The sequence below is a fragment of the Cetorhinus maximus genome, chromosome 23 (assembly GCF_964194155.1).
Source record: "Cetorhinus maximus chromosome 23, sCetMax3.hap1.1, whole genome shotgun sequence".
NCBI classification, from domain to species: domain Eukaryota; kingdom Metazoa; phylum Chordata; class Chondrichthyes; order Lamniformes; family Cetorhinidae; genus Cetorhinus; species Cetorhinus maximus.
This window is the reverse complement of record NC_135901.1, coordinates 36,803,769-36,821,345: the sequence shown is the minus strand read 5'-3', so window position 1 is coordinate 36,821,345 and position 17,577 is coordinate 36,803,769. Positions and strand designations below refer to the sequence as shown.

The window sequence follows — 17,577 nt, the reverse complement described above, 5'->3', positions numbered from 1 at the left end:
AATGCCCAGGCTGCGGGAAGTGCTAGAAATGTTCCAGGCAACCTTTGCCTTATTAACATGTTCACATTGACGAATGACCGTTGAGGTGCTCTCATTATGGGCCTGGTTTCAGGCAATCCTCTGACCTCACTGTAAACCAGTGAATTTACACTGGGGAGAGGCTGTTCTCACGCTCCAAGTGTGGCAAGTCATTTGGTTGTCCATCCACACTGCAGAGACACCAACCAGTTCACAAGTATAAAGGCAAAATACTGCAGATGCTGGAAATCTGAAATTAAACAAAGTGTGGAAAGACTCAGCAGGTCTGGCAGCATCTGTGAACAGAAAAACAAAGTTTACGTTTTGAGTCCACATGGACTCTTCTTCAGAAGAGTCACATGGACTCAAAAGATTAACTCAAGTTGACAAGTAACTACAGTGATTGGATTTTGCTGTTAATCACATTTGGGACTGAACCATGTTCTATGGGGGCTCTTTCTGCTGATGTTAATAAACACCAGCCCAGTTACAGGGGTTAAAATTCTGGATAAAAGTCAAATAAACCAGCTTTGTGTCAAACACACAGTGTGTCGAGTTGTTTTAATATGTCCACAGAAGTTAGTTCCTTTTGAAGTGCTCTCTCTCCCCTGCCTGTTCTGTTCTCATATCCAACAGCAAGTGTGTGGAGCTCATGGAGCTTCTTTGTCACTAAGATTGAGTCAACCCGATCAGCTGCCTCTGCTGCTTCCCTCCCTTCCACTAGTTCACCAGGTCAACTGTCTCTAAAGATCCCCCATGCCCGAGCTCTGAACTCAGATCTTTCTCCAGTTTCCTATTTCCCTTCACAGCCTCTCAGTGCTCACCTTGTCCATGAGACTCGCCTTCTGCTTCTGACCCTATTCCCACTGAACTGCTGACCATTCAACTTCTCCATGTTGGCTGATATTGTTCATGTTTTTTTCCTCTCTCTTCTGGTACTGTTCCTCACACCTTTAAATCATTCATCCTAAAAAAAGGATCTATCCTTGGCCACTCCTATTTCTCATCTACATGCTACCACTAGGTGACATCATCCAAAAGCACCGTATTAGTTTTCACATGTACACTGACAACACCCAGCTCTACCTCACCACCATCCCTCTCCATTCCTACACTGTTTCTAAATTATCAAACTGCTTATCCCACATCCAGTACTGGATAAGTAGAAATCTGCTCCTTTTAAGAATTGAGAAAATCAAAACCATTGTCTTCAGTCACCAGTACAAATTCCGTTCCCTAACTCCCGAGCCCATCCCTATGGGATGTGTTGTCCTATGTTTGTCAAGCCAGGAGTCTTTGCTCCTACGTGAGAGAGAGAGGGGGAGGGAGAGCCATTCCTATAATATTCAATACATTTCTGAAGATTTTATAAGGTTATTAGACAGTGATTTCTTACAGATCTCCCCACCTTGAGAAGGGAATATTGACTCCTCGCAACTGATTTTTGGCTAACCTCACTATTTCTAAGCTACCAGCTTGCTTTCCTAATTTTTTTGATGGCAAACCGTGGATAACATACTAAAGCTACTAGAATGATCAGAATCAGCAACACAAACCCTTGAGCTGCCACCAAGAATAAATGTGAAAACTTTATCCACTAAATGTGATAACTATCGACTGAGATTCATCCTCCCCACCTGCCGATCATTTCACACAATTCTAAATTATTGGCATGGGGTAAATTCACCTGGTTCAAATAAAGGTTCATGCACGGACTTTAAAGATTCTCCAGCTCTCTGTTCACCTGCATCCACCTTGTGGATATTTTCTAAATCCAGATTCTATTTCCCTCTTCACTTTTATTTTACTCCTTCTGATAGTTACCAACGTGTTTAATTCTATCCTGATAGTTTGAAAGTCAGTTTCTCTATGGAGTGTGTGTCAATATCTTGATGATTTAAAATGTTGTCTCATTCAATATTCCACAATAATCACTTCATGTTGTTCTGTTATCAAGTAGCTGAGTATGTCTGGGACCTGTTCTTCAGTGCAGGGTAACCATGCATTTCTACATGGCGACCTGGGAGGGATGAATCCGGCTGCTGGGTTAGATAGAGAATGTGGGGATGGCAGATTCAGCAGTGGAATTCAAAAACCAAAAACTGCAGCATGTCCAGGGAAAAGGCAGGGGAGTGGGACCAGATGGGTTAATTCCAGAAGAGTAAGAGGCCTCCCTTTTCAGATGGAGATTAAGAGTTTTTTTTTTGCTTTTTCAGACGGTCGTTAGTCTGAGGAATTTTCTCCAGAAAGCAGTGGAGGCTGGGTCATTTAATTTATTCAAGGCTAGATTAGACAGATTTTTGGTAGACAAGGGAGTCAAGGGCTATGGGGGGCGGTGAGGGTGGAGATGGGTACGGACGGACAGACAGGAAAGTGGAGTTGAGGCCACAACCAGATCAGCCATGACCTTATTGAATGGTGGAGCAGGATCAAAGAGCTGAATGGCCGATGTTCCTCTGACTCGGGCTGGATGGTCTCCATGTGTTGTTCTTGGCTCTGATTTTATGGAACTGTGAGGGACTTGGGTGACAAAATGGTCTATTTCTGCTGCTATATGTTATGTTCTAATTCAGTACCGATACCACTCAAGGCAATGGTTACTATCATATTGCCAGCAGTAGCATATGCGAGTGGTCTCAGGCTCTGGATTTAGGTGCCAGTTCCTATTAAGTCATGGATTTAAATCCCACCATTGCCAAAGTTTCAGTTGGTTTGTCTTTCAGACGTTTCATCAAATCCCTTAGAATAGGCTCGGGCTATTTGACATATGAAGTGGTCTGTCTGGTAGGAAGAACAAGAGTGACTGGGAATAGGTGGGGCTGCATGCTCTCAGTCTCTGCTGTAACCATTCTATGCTTTTACATGAACAACAATGACGCTAGTATAAGGCCTGCGGCCGTGACTGAGTGGTTAAGGGGATGGGTTTAAAATCCATTGGGGCCTCCCCACGTGGGTTAGAGTCCTGCTGACTGGACTTCTCGCTGTTCCTTTGCTTTGGTGCCTCCAGAATTAACTATTGGTTAAATGGAATCAGCACCTTCCAAACACTCCCGTGTGTTTTTCCTGCTTCACTTCCGTGTTGCTTCATTTCTGTTGATCCATAAGCATTCATGGAATTTGCCGTCAGAAAACTGAGTTAATTTGTGGCATTCCTGCTTTCTGAGAGTTTTTCTCTCCTTCGAGACAAACTCCTGCCCACTATCACTCACGCCGCATGTGACTGTGTGTCTCAATGTGGTTCAGTTCCCCGAGGGGTGAACATATTTTTACCATCGCAAACTTTATTCACTTTCTTTATATATCTTCATTGTAATTGGTACAAAGAATAGCAACAGGTTGAAAAGTTGCAAGAGGAGATTGACCCTTTGTGTTTATTTGAGTGCAGACTGCTTATTGACTCAGTGCCTGTATGTTACACAGCGGAGGATGATTGAAATTTTCACTGAGCAACATTTTAACAGAAAATGGATTCATTCGTTGTGATGGTGTGTTCCAGTTCGATATATGCAATTTGACAGTCAATTTCTATTCGTTGCTTTGAACCGAATCTTCCTCATAGGTTGGAGGTTATGCACATGTTTGTTTCAGTTTCTCGCTTTATTTGAAATGAATATTCATGAAGCAATTTAGTTACAGAGTCATAGAGGTCTACAGCACAGTAAAAGACCCTTCGGCCCATCGATTCTGCACCAGTCAAACAAGCACCTAACTATTCTCACCCTATTTTCCAGCACTCGGCACATAGCCATGGCATCACAAGTGCACAACCAAGTGCTTCTTAAATGTTATGAGGGTTTCTGCCTCTAGCACCCTTTCAAGCAGTAAATTCCAGATTACCACCACCCTCTGGATGAAAGAATTCTTCCTCACATCCCCTCTAAACCTCCTGCCCCTTACCTTAAATCTATGGCCTCTGTTTATTGATGCCTCCACCAATGGGAAAAGCTCCTTCCTGTCTACACTATCTATGCCACTCATAATTTTATACACCTCAATCATGTCCCCGCCCCCCAATCTCCTCTGCTCCAGGGAAAATAATCCCAGTCTATCCAATCTCTCCTCATAACTAAAACTCTCCAGCCCATGCAACATCCTGGTAAACCTCCTCTGCACTCTCTCTAGTACAATCACATCCTTCCTATAATGGGAATTCCAGAACTGCACGCAATATTTGGAGACATACAATATTTGTGTGGGAACTTACTGAATAATGGCAGGACTGGCAAAGTTTGGACCATATTTCCTTGCAGCCAAATAACACAAAGCAGAGCTATGTCGGTAATATAAGTAGAAGCAGGGAGAGAGAGAGTCTACTTGACCCTATGTTGTCTTAAACCATTCAACCTTCAGTTAGAAGCTAACACTCTAGTGGTCCAGTCTCGGTGCTTTCACCGCCTGGGTTCAATTCTGTGACTTGATGTTGTCCAAAATGTTGTAACTAGCAGCCAATATATGGTTTGAAAAAGTGTCAAATTAGACTCGAAACCTTCACTCTGTTTCCCCCTTCACATTTGCTGTCAGACCTGCTGAGAACTTCCAGCACTTTTTGTTTTTATTATAACATGAATTACTGTCTTTATCATACACATGAACACAAGAAATGGGAGCAGGAGTAGACCACACGGATCATCGATTTTGTTCCATCATTCAATTCGATCATGGCTGATTTTGGGCTTCAACTCAATTTTCTGGTCCGTTCCCCACATCCCTTAATTCCCCAAGAGACCAAAAGCCTGTCCATCCCAGCCTTAAATGTATTCAATGATGGAACATCCACAACCCGCTGGGTAGAGAATTCAAAGATTCACAACCCTTTGGGTGAAGAAATTTCCCCTCATCTCAGCCCTAAATTATCGGCCCTTTATCCTGAGACTGTGCCCCAGTGTTTTAGACTCCCTGACCAGTGGAAACAATCTCTGTGTCCACCCTATCAAGCCCCCTTTGAATATTGCAGGTTTCAATGAGGCTGCCTTTCATTCTTCTAAACTCCAGAAAACAGAAGCCCAATTTATTCAGCCTCTTATCATAGGACAACCACTTCATCCTGGAGACCAATTTAGTGAACATTCCCTGTACCGTCTCCAATGCAAGTCTATTCCTTTATAAATGTGGAGATAAAACAGCACACAGGATTACAGATGCCTCCTTACCAAAACCAAAACTTCTTAATTCTTGCTTTCCAATCCTCTTGTAATAAAGCCCAACATGCCATTGGCCTTCCTAATTGCACCTGCATGCTCACTTTCTCCGTTGCTTGTACAAGCACATCCAAACAGCACTTGTAAATTTCTTACCTTTGAAAAGCATTCTGTTCTAATTTTTGCAACTAATTGAGCACTTGCCGACATTACATTCTGTCTGCCATCTTGTTGCCCACTCACATTCCATAAATTTTAACCACAGGCCCTAGTGAAAATTGAATTCACAATCTGTGGCTTACAGGGCCAGTGCTCTGACAACTGAGCTAGGGAGCCAGTTGCTATTATCTGCTTACAGTAAGTCTTCCATAATCAGTGGACTGAGGAACAGGATAACATTCCACATGGATGATATTTGATCGACCTGGAAATGTCTGAGATGCAGAACAGGGAGTTGAAATATGTGACATGAAAGCAGCAGAATTTGATGCGTCTCAGTTGCTTTCTGTGATGAATGTCTGCCGTGGTTATGTGGGAGATTTTACTGACCACTGTTTACACTGATACAAATATCACTCCTGACCAATCAATCACAACTGCTCTTTGAAAGCAGCAAGCCAGGCGGAATGGCCTCTTTGTTTGCTATAACTATCCTTAATTTTATATTTCCCAGCATTACTGTTGCTTCTTTCACAGTCATTCTGACATTTTATTGCACACTATGTGTACTTTCTTACATTCTATCCGAGGCTTTTGAAGTCAAGACACTGAGCAATATCAAATTCTGAGAGCTTACTTTTATTTCTAGCACGGGATTTGGAACCAGAGCAGTTGAACGACAATTTATTGGTGCCAATCCTTCACTGCAGCTTACCCCTTAAAAACAGTGGGTGTCATTGGCTGAAGCTGTTGTTTGTGTTCGAGTTAAATATAAAATTCTGTAGGAGAAACTTGTCTCTAATGAAAATGTCTGAAAAAATGGCAAATGTGGCGTATATCAAGCACGTTGCAAGATTTCTTGACAGCTTTCCTCGTGATTTAGAGGTGAGGATTCGACCTTTGTACTGCCGCGGCCCAGGCTCGTTTCCCGGTCAGGAAATGAAGACTTATTGATCTGGTACAAACTGCCAAAACAAGCGTGAATTACTTATTGATTGAAAACTGAAATGCGCAACAGCTTCGCCCGAATCAGTGGAGTGAGAGTTGACGTTTCACAACAGAGCTGCAAATGTTACATGTGGAACAGCTTCCAGAAGAAATACAGTTCCTAATGTCCGAGAGATTTCAGTTTGGACTATTTGTATTTAAAAATTCATTCTCTAGAAATGTCCACTGCCTTAACCACTCCACCATAGGAACTCGGCGTCTGTCTGTTTAAATGTTGCTCAGTAAAAATTTCAATCATCCTCCACTTTGTAGCATACAGACGCTTAGTATCTGAACAGTCTCCACTCCAAAATACAGAAAGAAAATTGCTCTTCAATCTTTTAAATCCGCTTTTATTTTCTCTCTATGATTTTAACATGAAGCCACAGAACTAAGGTGAGTAAAGTGTGGCTTGGCAAAAATGGTGAACTGATACCACATCGTCACACACAGCAGAGCAAACAGAAACATATACACCGAGAGTGAGAGAGGGCTGAGGAGAGACAAACACGCAGGAAAAATAGATGTCACCAAACTGGCTCAGTTTTGTTCAACTTCTGTCTGCAGATTTCGTGACTCCTTGCAGAAAGCACGGGACTTTTTATTTGATTCTGTTTACCCGATAACTAATTCTGTTGGCACCTGGTTAAAATCGGGAATAACGAGAACTGCAGTCAGCAAGCCAACATTGGGGAAACCCCGATGGAAGTCAGAACCATTGCCCTCAACACTTGTCTGGGACTGACAGCACTTCCTTAGGGAAAACATGTTCATATCAAATCAGAGATGGCCACAAAATAAGTCTCGGATCATCGTGTCTGTGCTGACTCTCTGGAAGATCAACTGAACCAATTCCATACACCCACCTTTCTCCCACAGCAATTTATATTTGTATTGCCTCTCCTCAATCCGCACATCCCTACTGGCAAGACACGGTCCTGTGCATGGGGGTAAAAAAATCACTGTTTCACCTCAACTGCTAATGCTCCAGTGAATTCAAATCTAACTGTAGGGGTTTGTTCCGCTGTCAATTACACCCAGGATAAAACTAAAGTGCCTGTGCGATTTGGTTGCTGAATGAGTTATTTCAATAATTTTGCATCTTGGAGCTATGGAATCCTAATTGAACCATAAGTTACAATTTTATATTGAATAAGATCACATGTAAATGGCGGGGAGTTTTCCCAGCATTCGCGGCGAAATAGAATGTGCCCCATCCTCGCTTCAGGAGCCCTTTGTGCAGACGCAGTAGTGAGTTGCGAATTGAGCATGCGCACTGCAGTCTGCGCAGGGCGCATGCCCAGTGTTGGAGTTACAGCTACAGAGAGGTGGTCATCTCCAGTCTGCAGCCGGAGCGAAAACAGCCGATTTTAGAAGGGTAATGATTGCAGCGGAGTAAGTGGTGAGGCTTTATAAACACCCAGTGGAGGAGTCAAGACCCAGGAAAAGAACCCACGGGTCCGGTGGTTGCACCAAAACAGGGCGACAACTGCGGGGCCACGTTTCTGCTGAAAAGCCCGAGTTAACGGCCGCCATCTTTATAATGTGCAGCAGGGCGCATGCGCGGTCATCTGGTCCAGGTCGCAGGAGGAGAGGATATTGTGCTTTCTATCCTGGACTGACAAGGATGGATTTTGGAAACTCCTTTTACAGGGGATTAGAAGGGGAGAATTTACACACAGCAAACTTAAATGTCTGAAACAAAAATAAAAATAGCTGGTAAAACTCAGCAGGTCTGACAGACTCTGCGGAGAGGAACACAGTTAATGTTTCGAGTCCGAATGACTCTTCATCAGAATGAAGAGTCATTCGGACTTGAAACGTTAACTGTCTCCTCTCTGCAGATGCTGTCAGACCTGCTGAGTTTTTCCAGCTATTTTTGTTTTTGTTTCAGATTTCCAGCATCTGCAGTATTTTGCTTTTAAACTTAAATGTCTGCCACTTCTCAATTTCTATTGTGGGCTGACAGTGATGACTTATTTTTACAGGATATTAGAACAGCAGGATCGGAAGGCATTAAACTCAACCAAGCATCGGATCGGTCGATTCATTAGAATCTGAATGTATGTTTGTCTGTTTTATCTGTGGGCAAACAATTGTGTAAGACACTAGTTAGGCCTCATCTGGAGTACTCCTTCCAGTTCTGGATGCCATACTTGAGGAAGGATGTGAAGGCAGTGGAGAGAGTAGAGAGGAGATTCACAAGAATGATTCCAGGGATAAAGAACTGCAGTTTTGAGGGCAGATAGAAAGGTTGGGACTGTTTTCCTTGGAGAAAGGAAGGCTGAGAGGAGACATGATAAAGGTATTCAAGATCCTGAGGGGTATGGACAGGGTGAAAAGTGAGAAACTGCCGCCACTCAAGAACCCAAGGACACAGATTCAAAATAATTGGCAAAATGAGTAAAAGTGATCCATGGAGTTTTTTTCATCCAGAGATTGGGTGGAGTCTGGAATGAACTTCCTGAGAGAGTGGTGGAGGCAGGTTCGATCGAGATATATTCAAAAGGGAATTGGATTGCTCCCTGGAAGGAGAGAATATGCTGGGTTAGATGGATAAGGCAGGGGAGTAGGGCTGGGTAGAATGCTTTTTCAGAGAGCTAGTGCAGTCTCGATGGATTCCCTTCCTTGAAGGACAGACAGAAGCAATTGGGTTTTTACAATGACCCAGCAGGTTTCATGGTCACTTTTCCTAGTGCCGACCCCACAAATTCACAGATTCATTAAGCTCAATTTCTTAACCCGCCTACGTGTTTTTATGGGTTATCTCTCTCTCCCTTTTTTCTGTTCCACAGGGTATTTGCAGGTGGGGATTTGCAGTCAGGAAACTTAAATCAAACATCACATCAGTATCCGGACCTGACAGAGTCCCCAACTTATTGTAACCTGAACATTGTTGGATTTTGAACATGGAAGGAAAAAGCACCATTCACAGTGGGGAGAAACCGTACACGTGTTCTGTGTGTGAACGAGGCTTCAGCCAATCAGCTGACCTGTTGAAACACAAGTGCAGTCACACTGGAGACAATCCGTGTAAATGTGGGGATTGTGGGAAGGGATTCAAATACCCGTCTGACCTGGAAAAGCATCGGCGCAGTCACACTGAGGAGAGGCCATTCTGCTGCTCTGAGTGTGGGAAGGGATTCACTCAGTTATCCCACCTGCAGAGGCACATGAGTGTTCACACTGACGAGAGACCTTTTAAATGCCCAGACTGCGGGAAGTGCTATAAAAGTTCCGGGAGCCTGAATGCCCATCAACGTGTTCACACTGACAAGAAACCATTCAGGTGCTCTCACTGCGGAACTGGGTTCAGGACATCATCTCAACTCACTGTACACCGGCGAATTCACACTGGGGAGAGACTGTTCACTTGCTCCGAATGTGGGAAGAGATTCTTACATTCATCCAACCTGCTGACACACCAACGTACTCACACTGGGGAGAGGCCGTTCACCTGCTCCGAGTGTGGGAAGGGATTCACTGCCCCCTCCCATTTGCTGACACACCAGCGAGTTCACACTGACAAGAGACCTTTTAAATGCCCAGACTGCGGGAAGTGCTTTAAAAGTTCCTGGGAACTGATGACCCACCAACGTGTTCACACTGATGAGCGGCCATTCAGATGCTCTTGCTGTGGTAATCTGTTCAAGACATTGTGTGCCCTCACTAAACACCAGCACACTCACACTGGGGAGAGACCGTTCAGGTGCTCTCACTGTGGGACTGGATTCAGGCGATCAGCTGAACTCACTGTCCACCAGCGCACTCACACTGGGGAGAGACCGTTCACCTGCTCCCAGTGTGGGAAGGGATTCATTCAGTCATCCACTCTGCTGAGACACCAGCGAGTTCACGCTGGAGAGAGGCTATTCATGTGCTTAGTGTGTGGGAAGAGATTCACGCAATCGCGGTATCTACTGAGACACCAGCGAGTTCACACCGGGGAGAGACCGTTCACCTGCTCTGAGTGTGGGAAGGGATTCACTGATTCATCTATCCTGCTGACACACCAGCGAGTTCACACTGAGGAGAGACCTTTCAAATGTCCAGACTGTGGGAAGTGCTACAAAAGTTCCGGGAACCTGATTGCTCATCAACGTATTCACACTGACGAGAGACCATTCAGGTGCTCTCACTGTGGGACTGGGTTCAGGGATTCCTTTCAACTCACTGTGCACCAACGAATTCACACAGGGGAGAGACCATTCACCTGCTCCCACTGTGGGAAGAGATTCACTCAATCGTCCAGCCTGCTGAGGCACCAGCGTGTTCACAGGTAACTATAGTCATTGGATTTTGCTGTTGATCACATCCAGGATTGAACCAGGTTCATTGGGGTCTGTTTCAGTTGATCTTAAAAAATTCCATCGCAACTTTCAGTGTTAATAGTCTGGATAAAATCAAATAGATCAGCTTAAATACTGTACACTGAGTCTTTTTAATAACTCTAACACAAGTTAGTTCCTTTGGAAGGGCTCTCTCTCTCCCCTGTCTCCTCCATCCTCACCTCCAACAACAAGTGTGAGGAACTCATGGAGCTTCTGTGTCACTAAGATTGAGACAATCTGATCAGCTGCCTCTGCTGCTTCCCTCCCTTCCACTAACCCACCGGGACAAACTGCCTTTAAACTTCCCTGTTGCTCAAGCCCTGAGCTCGCATCTTACTCCATCCAGCATCCCATACACTCCAGCAAGTTCAGACTGGAGAGAGAGGGTTTGAGTGCTTAGATTGTGTATCAAGAGCTTTAAAAACCCGCATTCACTGATGGTCCACCAGCCCATTCACTCTGGTTCCACTCCATTAACCTGCTCTCACTGCGTGAGGAGGTTCAAGTGATTGTCCATCCTGCAGCAACACCAGCGAGTTTACACTGGGGAGAGGTCATTCACCTGCTCCATGTGTGGGAAGGGATTCACTGATTCACCCAAGCTGTTGACACAGCAGTGAGTTCACACTGACTGAAGATCTTTTGAATATCTGGATTTGTGGGGAGTGTTGTAAGAGTTCTGTGGAGCTGATGTACCATCAACGTGTTCACATTGACAACAAACTGATTAGGTGCTCTCGCTGTGGGACTGGGTTCAGATGATCATGTGAACTCAGTGTCCACCAGCGCTCCCACACTGGGGAGCGACTGTTCACCTGTTCCGTGTGTGGGAGAGATTCATTCAGTCATCCCACTTTACATTAGCTTGTTCACACTGATAAGGAAACTTTCCAAAGTTCTGACAGCAGAGAATTGAAAGCAAAATGGATCTGCTGAAACACAAACACATTCTTATGATATGGTATTTGTTGGCTGACCAAATCCCAAGGGGAAACTTGGTCAGGCAATCACAATAATTTTGCAATTTATATTTATTATGAGAAGGTATGTGTACTGAAGTCAGAAGTAAAAAGATTCCACTACCATTTTAGGGAGATTTTAAATATTAAATTAAGCATTTATTAACAAAATAAAAGAAAACTTAAAACACAAGATTACAGTTTCACAGTTAAATTTAGTCTTACAACATTTCCCAAAAGATTTCTACTTAGCTAGACTCACAAATAACCACCCTTTTCCAGGCAACAGTCTGATATATTCTTAATCTATAAAACATCCAGTAATATTACAGCAAGGCATCCACTGTTGCTATCAAGGAGCTATTTCAGAAGCCACTCCCTCTCACTCAACAATGGAAGTCCAAGGCTGGAAACAAAACCTTGCTTTCTGGAACAAGCATGCACTTCCTTGGGGTTGCCTGAGGCTTCTTTTTCACAGGCCTGTCTTTGCACAGCCCACTCTTCAAGATCTCACATGGCCATAACCCCATACATCTTTCAATCTTTCCCTAAATATATTTCTCCTCTTTTCTTTTTAAACCCATTGCTTTTAACCTTCCTTTGATAGTTTCCTTTCCCAGAATCTAAAAATCTTTGATGTTGTCATTATGGCTAGCACTTTATGGAAAAATAAACTTAATAACTTTGCTTTATTTATTTATGATCTTTGCCATTGTGAAACTTCCTTTCTTATCTCTTTGAAATTCAGCAGCTAATAATTCACTCCTCATCTAACTCCTAATGCAAATTCCTATTCATGCTGTATGTACTGGGATCCCAACTTGACTCGTCCATCTCTACTTAAAAGTGCCTGCTATTGCATCTAATCCTTTGATGACTTAAACCTTGCAGTTTGACTGTCTTCAGTTTAATTAAATTAGTCACACGCACACACAACATGCACCCAGCCCCCACAAGCCTGCTTCACAGTACACCACAGTAATATTGGAAAAGGATATTTTCTTTACAACATTCACACTGGGGAGAGGCTGTTCACCTGCTCTGTGTTTGAGAAGAGGTTCACTCAGTCATCTCACCTACTGAGACACCAGCAAGTTCACAAGTCTCAAGGGGTCGGATTCTGCTGTTATTGGTGCCATTAATCACATCCAGGACTGAGCCATAATCATTCTGGCAGTTGGGGTTTGTTTCTGCTGATGTTAATAATCCCTGTAACTGGACTGGAGTTTAAGAGTCTGGATCAATGTAAAATAAATCAGCTTTGGTTTAAACATATTGTTGTAGATTTTTGTCTTTCCCACCTGAGTGTTTAACATTACCTGACTGGAACTGAGAAAGGACAATCTGGGGGGAGGATCACACGGCAGGAACAGAACTTCAGCCTGGACACAGTCCTTCAGGGTCACACTGAGAGGGATAAACAGCACTTTGGTCTTTCTCATCTCTCTTCACTGACAACGAAGTCCCCGTGTGGGTTAATCCTGAGGTATGTAAGAAATGTTTCCCAGATGCTCTCTTCCATGGTTCAGAGCTCCTGGACACTGAACAGAAGGCTCCTTTACAACTGTGTTTAGAGTCAGGAAGAACAACAGTGAATGCTGCAACTGTGCTGTCAAATCAGAGATTGGTGTAAAGCTGTAAAGCTTTTGGGAATAGAGATAGTTTAAGTAAGTTATATGTGTACTTGAGGGTGTTATGAATAAGGTATATCTTTAATGTTTAAGTTTGATTTGTATTTCTGTATTTGTGAGTTAAGAAAAGGTCAAGTAGAGTTTTACTTTCACTTTAAAAATTGAAACCTGGGATCTAGTTTCATTTTTGAGGGGGACAGCAGGTCTAAAGCTGTTTGTATACCTGCATTCCCAATGGGTTTTATGGCTCAAAGAGAAGCTAAAGCAAACAAGAGTAGAAAAACTGTGCTGTTGCCGAGCAAAGGGGGTCCAGAGAGGCAGGCCCCACCCCTTCAGATAAACACAGAAAAACTAAAGAGAAAGAAGTTTGAACTCAGTTGGGAGCAGCTGCCAGGCAGGAACAGCCTAGAAGGGACAGATAGCCAGTCCCCAAACCAAAGCTGGTTGAAAGTAGCTGCCAGAGAGAGATTGGAGGCAATGGGCTAGATAGAAAGCCCCAAGCTAAAGAAGAATGTCTCCAAACCCAGGGCAGTGGAACAAGAAAGGTCCCAACAGACCTTCCAGTCAATGGAAGGACAGGAACCTGGAAAAGGTTCTGTTAAGCGAAGTAAAGAGTGAGGAGCAGAGGATGACTCCAAGCTTCAAGCTTAAAGGAAGAAAAGCTGCAGGGAGCCAGAGGCCAGAAAGTCCAAAGAGACGGCTGGAGGTCTGTACTCCTTACTATGGGCATGTGAAGCAGTGGTAGTGTTGACAGCTAAGCCGGTGAGAGAGAGTGTGTGGAAGAATGCGCATGGTGACCCAGGGGAGAGGAACATCGGAAGGAGAGTTCAAAACACTGGAGGTGAACCCTTGTGAAAGGCATCTGACAGAAACCGTCTGTTTGGGAGAAGGTCTCAAAGCGAGTTCTTGGAAAGTCGAGATTGGAAACCCCCATGTGAAAGACGGGGTTCAGTGAGACCAGTTGGCTCACAGTGTGTCAAGCTCTGAGGGAAGCTGGTGAGAGATTCACAGCATCTGGTTGAGGTGGCATGTCAGTTGGTTTCAGTTGGTGTGTCTGACCACAGATTACATGGATTGTGTACTTACTGTGGAAATTAGAGGACAAGATAGTTTTTGTAATTTGTGTTATCCTTACAAATCTGTGTATATCTACAAATGTACAGTTGTGGGTGAAGAAGTATTGTAAAATAGTTCATCTTTTCTTGTTTCATAAATGTTTTATTCTTTCATTAGAAGTTCATAAGCTGATTCTGGTGACTCTGTTCAGTAGCTACTCTCCACGTATCTAAGCAAAAAGTAAAAGTTAGGATCTATGAAGCAGGGTTCCACCCTGGGATCAGCATTGTCCAGTTGTAACAACAGCTGGGATCAGAACATAATCAGGGTTTCACAATGACTCACTTAACTGGTCACCTCAGGTTCCAGCCCTCCAGCCCCACGATTTGTTCTGGAACTCGCTGACCCCTTGGTCCTCTGACCTCTGAGTTCTTTTCCTGTTCTTTCCCAGAAAAGTCAACCATCAGTCGTCAATTACACTGTCACATAGACTTCAAGGGGTGAGGGAAGACAGGAATAGAGGCCATGATTCTGAGTTGGAAATAAAATTAGATAAACATGATTACATTTTTTTAAAAACCCAACAAAAATAATAAAATGAATTACTGCTATTAATATATTAATTTTGCATATGCTAGGTGATGAGTAGGAGTAGATAATATTCACTGATGGTGATGGAAGATGCTTGTTTGTCACTCGGCAGCCAGTAAGAGTTAGCGGGGAACTGGCAGGTGGGTGGGGAAAGTTCATTAATGCCTGGTGTGGGCCATGAACCCCTCAAAAAGCTTGCAGTTCCCGCATCTGCAACTCCAGGCCTTTTACCCAGGAACAGCCCAGTTTAATGGATGCCATCTTGTTCCAGGGGGAGTAGAGCGCATGCGTCCCTAGCTTTGTGATGCAACAGAGTGTGGGCAGGGCTTCAGGGTCCCTGTGACCAGGGGAGAAAATGATTGATTTCAATCTCACCCTGTATACGGGGGCTGGAGAGCTGAATCCAGCCAGAGTTGAGGGAGGGAGAAATCTGGGAGTGGAGGAAATAAATGGTGGAGATGATATAATGGGTTTGGGTTTCAGCTCAGAGAGGAGGGAGAATGTGTGGTACGGCGGTTTAAAACTTGAGGGAGGAAAATATCTTGCATCAAATCTAGAATATTCAATGAATTTATGTCCAATAATTGCAGTGATAACAAAAAAAAATACCCTAATATTACAGGGCATTCGAAGGGAAGTGTTTACAGACAGGAAACTCAAACCAACATCACATCAAGACCTGACAGAGTCATTGGATTTAACAGGATTTCTTATCAATGAACTCTGAATGTGGAAAGAGAGATGTTTCTCTGTTCTGTAGTTAGAAACGATTTCAAACATCCATTTGACTGGAGAAGCACAGACACAGGTAGACACACATATGCACTCGAGTGAGAGTATTCCAGTACACAGACTGTGGAAAGAATTTTCACCAGTTACGCATCCTGGAAAAAAAATCTCTCCATTCACAGTGGTGATGAACTGTGTGCGGGTTTTGTTTGTGGACAAGGTTTCCACTGATTGTCCGACCTGGAGAGAAACAAGGGCACCAGCACCATGGAGAAACAGTGGAAATGTGAGGACTGTAGGACAGAATTCCTGGCTGGAATTTCATCGACACAACCACACTGGGGAGAAGCCGTTCATTCGTTCTGTGTGTGGGAAGGGATTTACTCAGTCAACTTGTCTCATGTCACATCAGCGAGTTCACATTAAGGAGAGGCCCTTCATCTGCAATTACCGTGGACAAAGGATCAGACAGTCATCCCACCTCACTGAATACCAGCGAATTTTTAAATTTTATTCATTCAATGGATGGGGGCACCGCTGGATAGGCCAGCGTTCATTTCCCATCCCTAATTTCCATTGAGAAGGTGGTGATGAGCTGCCTTCTTGAATCACTGCAGTCCATGTTGCATAGGTACACCCACAGTGCTGTTAGGAAGGGAGTTCCAGGATTTTCACCCAGCAACAGTGAAGGAATGGTGATATATTTCCAAGTCAAGATGGTGATTGGCTTAGGGGGAAGATTCCAGGTGGAGGCGTTCCCATCAGCCTGCTGTCCTTGTCCTTCTCGGATGTTAGCAGTCATGAGTTTGGAAGGTGCAGTCGAATGAACCTTGGTGAGTTCCTGCAGTGCATCTTGTAGATGGTACACACTGCTGCCACTGTGCATCGGTGGTGGAGGGAGTGAATGTTTGCTGATGCGGTGCTACATTGGAGAGAGAGACCGTTCACCTGCTCTTGAGTATGGGAAGGGATTCACTATGTCCTCCCACCTGCTGAAACACCAGCAGGTTCACGCTGGGGAGTGGCCTTTCACTTGCTCTGTATGCAGGAAGGGATTCACTCCGTCAGCCAACCAACCATCAGTGAATTCACACTGAGGAGAAATCATTCAGCTGCACTTCCTGTGGGAAGAGGTTCAAGTTTTCATCTGAAATTGCTGCGCAACAGCGGGTTCACACTGGAGAGAATCTGTTCACCTGCTCCATGTGTGGGAAGGGATTCACTCAGTCATCCCACTGTCTGATACACCAGCGAGTTCACACTGGAGAGAGGCCGTTCACTTTCATTGCGTGTGAGAAGGGATTCCACTGGTTATCCGGCTGCTGAGACACCAGAAAGTTCACAAGTCCCTGCAGGAGTTGGATTCTGCTGTTATTGCTGCTGTTAATCATGTGCAGGACTGACAGTCTGACTGTATTTGTTTTTTTTCTGATGATGTTCACAACCTGATAACTGGCCGGAGTTTAATATTCTGGATCTATCAATGATTTTCAGGGCTGCAGTGTCCCGATCTTCCCTCTTAGTTCAATTATAATAAAAATATTAACTTTTAATTCAATCCTAATGGATCTTTGGTACAAAATCCACAATTCTGTGACTGAAATTTTCCACTGAGTAATATCTCCAAATGAAAAGTGCTGATTAATCCTTGCTGACAACTCTTACTGACTTGCACATTAATTTTATATTTAATATTATGAAATTTAATTATCAAGGAACATAAACAAAATAGTGACATATTTTACAGTGTTTTGACCACAACCAGTGTTAATTATTGCACAAACCAAATCCCTGAAGGAAACTTGGCTTCCTGGCCATACCTTTTATTTTTGTATTCTGAAAATGAGAGGAAATCATACTGATCAGCAACAAGAAGTCCAGTAACACTTTTTCGATTTTAAAAATTAAAAGTGAAAGCTTTATTAACAAGAATAAAATAAAACTTAAGCACACAAGATTACAGTTGCACAGTTAAACC

At 43.8% G+C, this 17,577-nt stretch overlaps 1 protein-coding gene across 1 annotated transcript in view; it reads left to right on the top strand.

Moving 5' to 3' along the window:
• The first annotated feature begins 7,913 nt into the window (after positions 1 to 7,913).
• Positions 7,914 to 17,577, top strand: part of LOC144697982 (uncharacterized) — a 33,211-nt gene continuing 23,547 nt past the window's right edge. Inside the window, exon 1 of the mRNA XM_078569933.1 lies at positions 7,914 to 10,581. Coding sequence (XP_078426059.1) covers positions 9,212 to 10,581 — 1,370 coding nt within the window. The 5' untranslated portion in view covers positions 7,914 to 9,211. The remainder of the gene's footprint in view (positions 10,582 to 17,577) is intronic.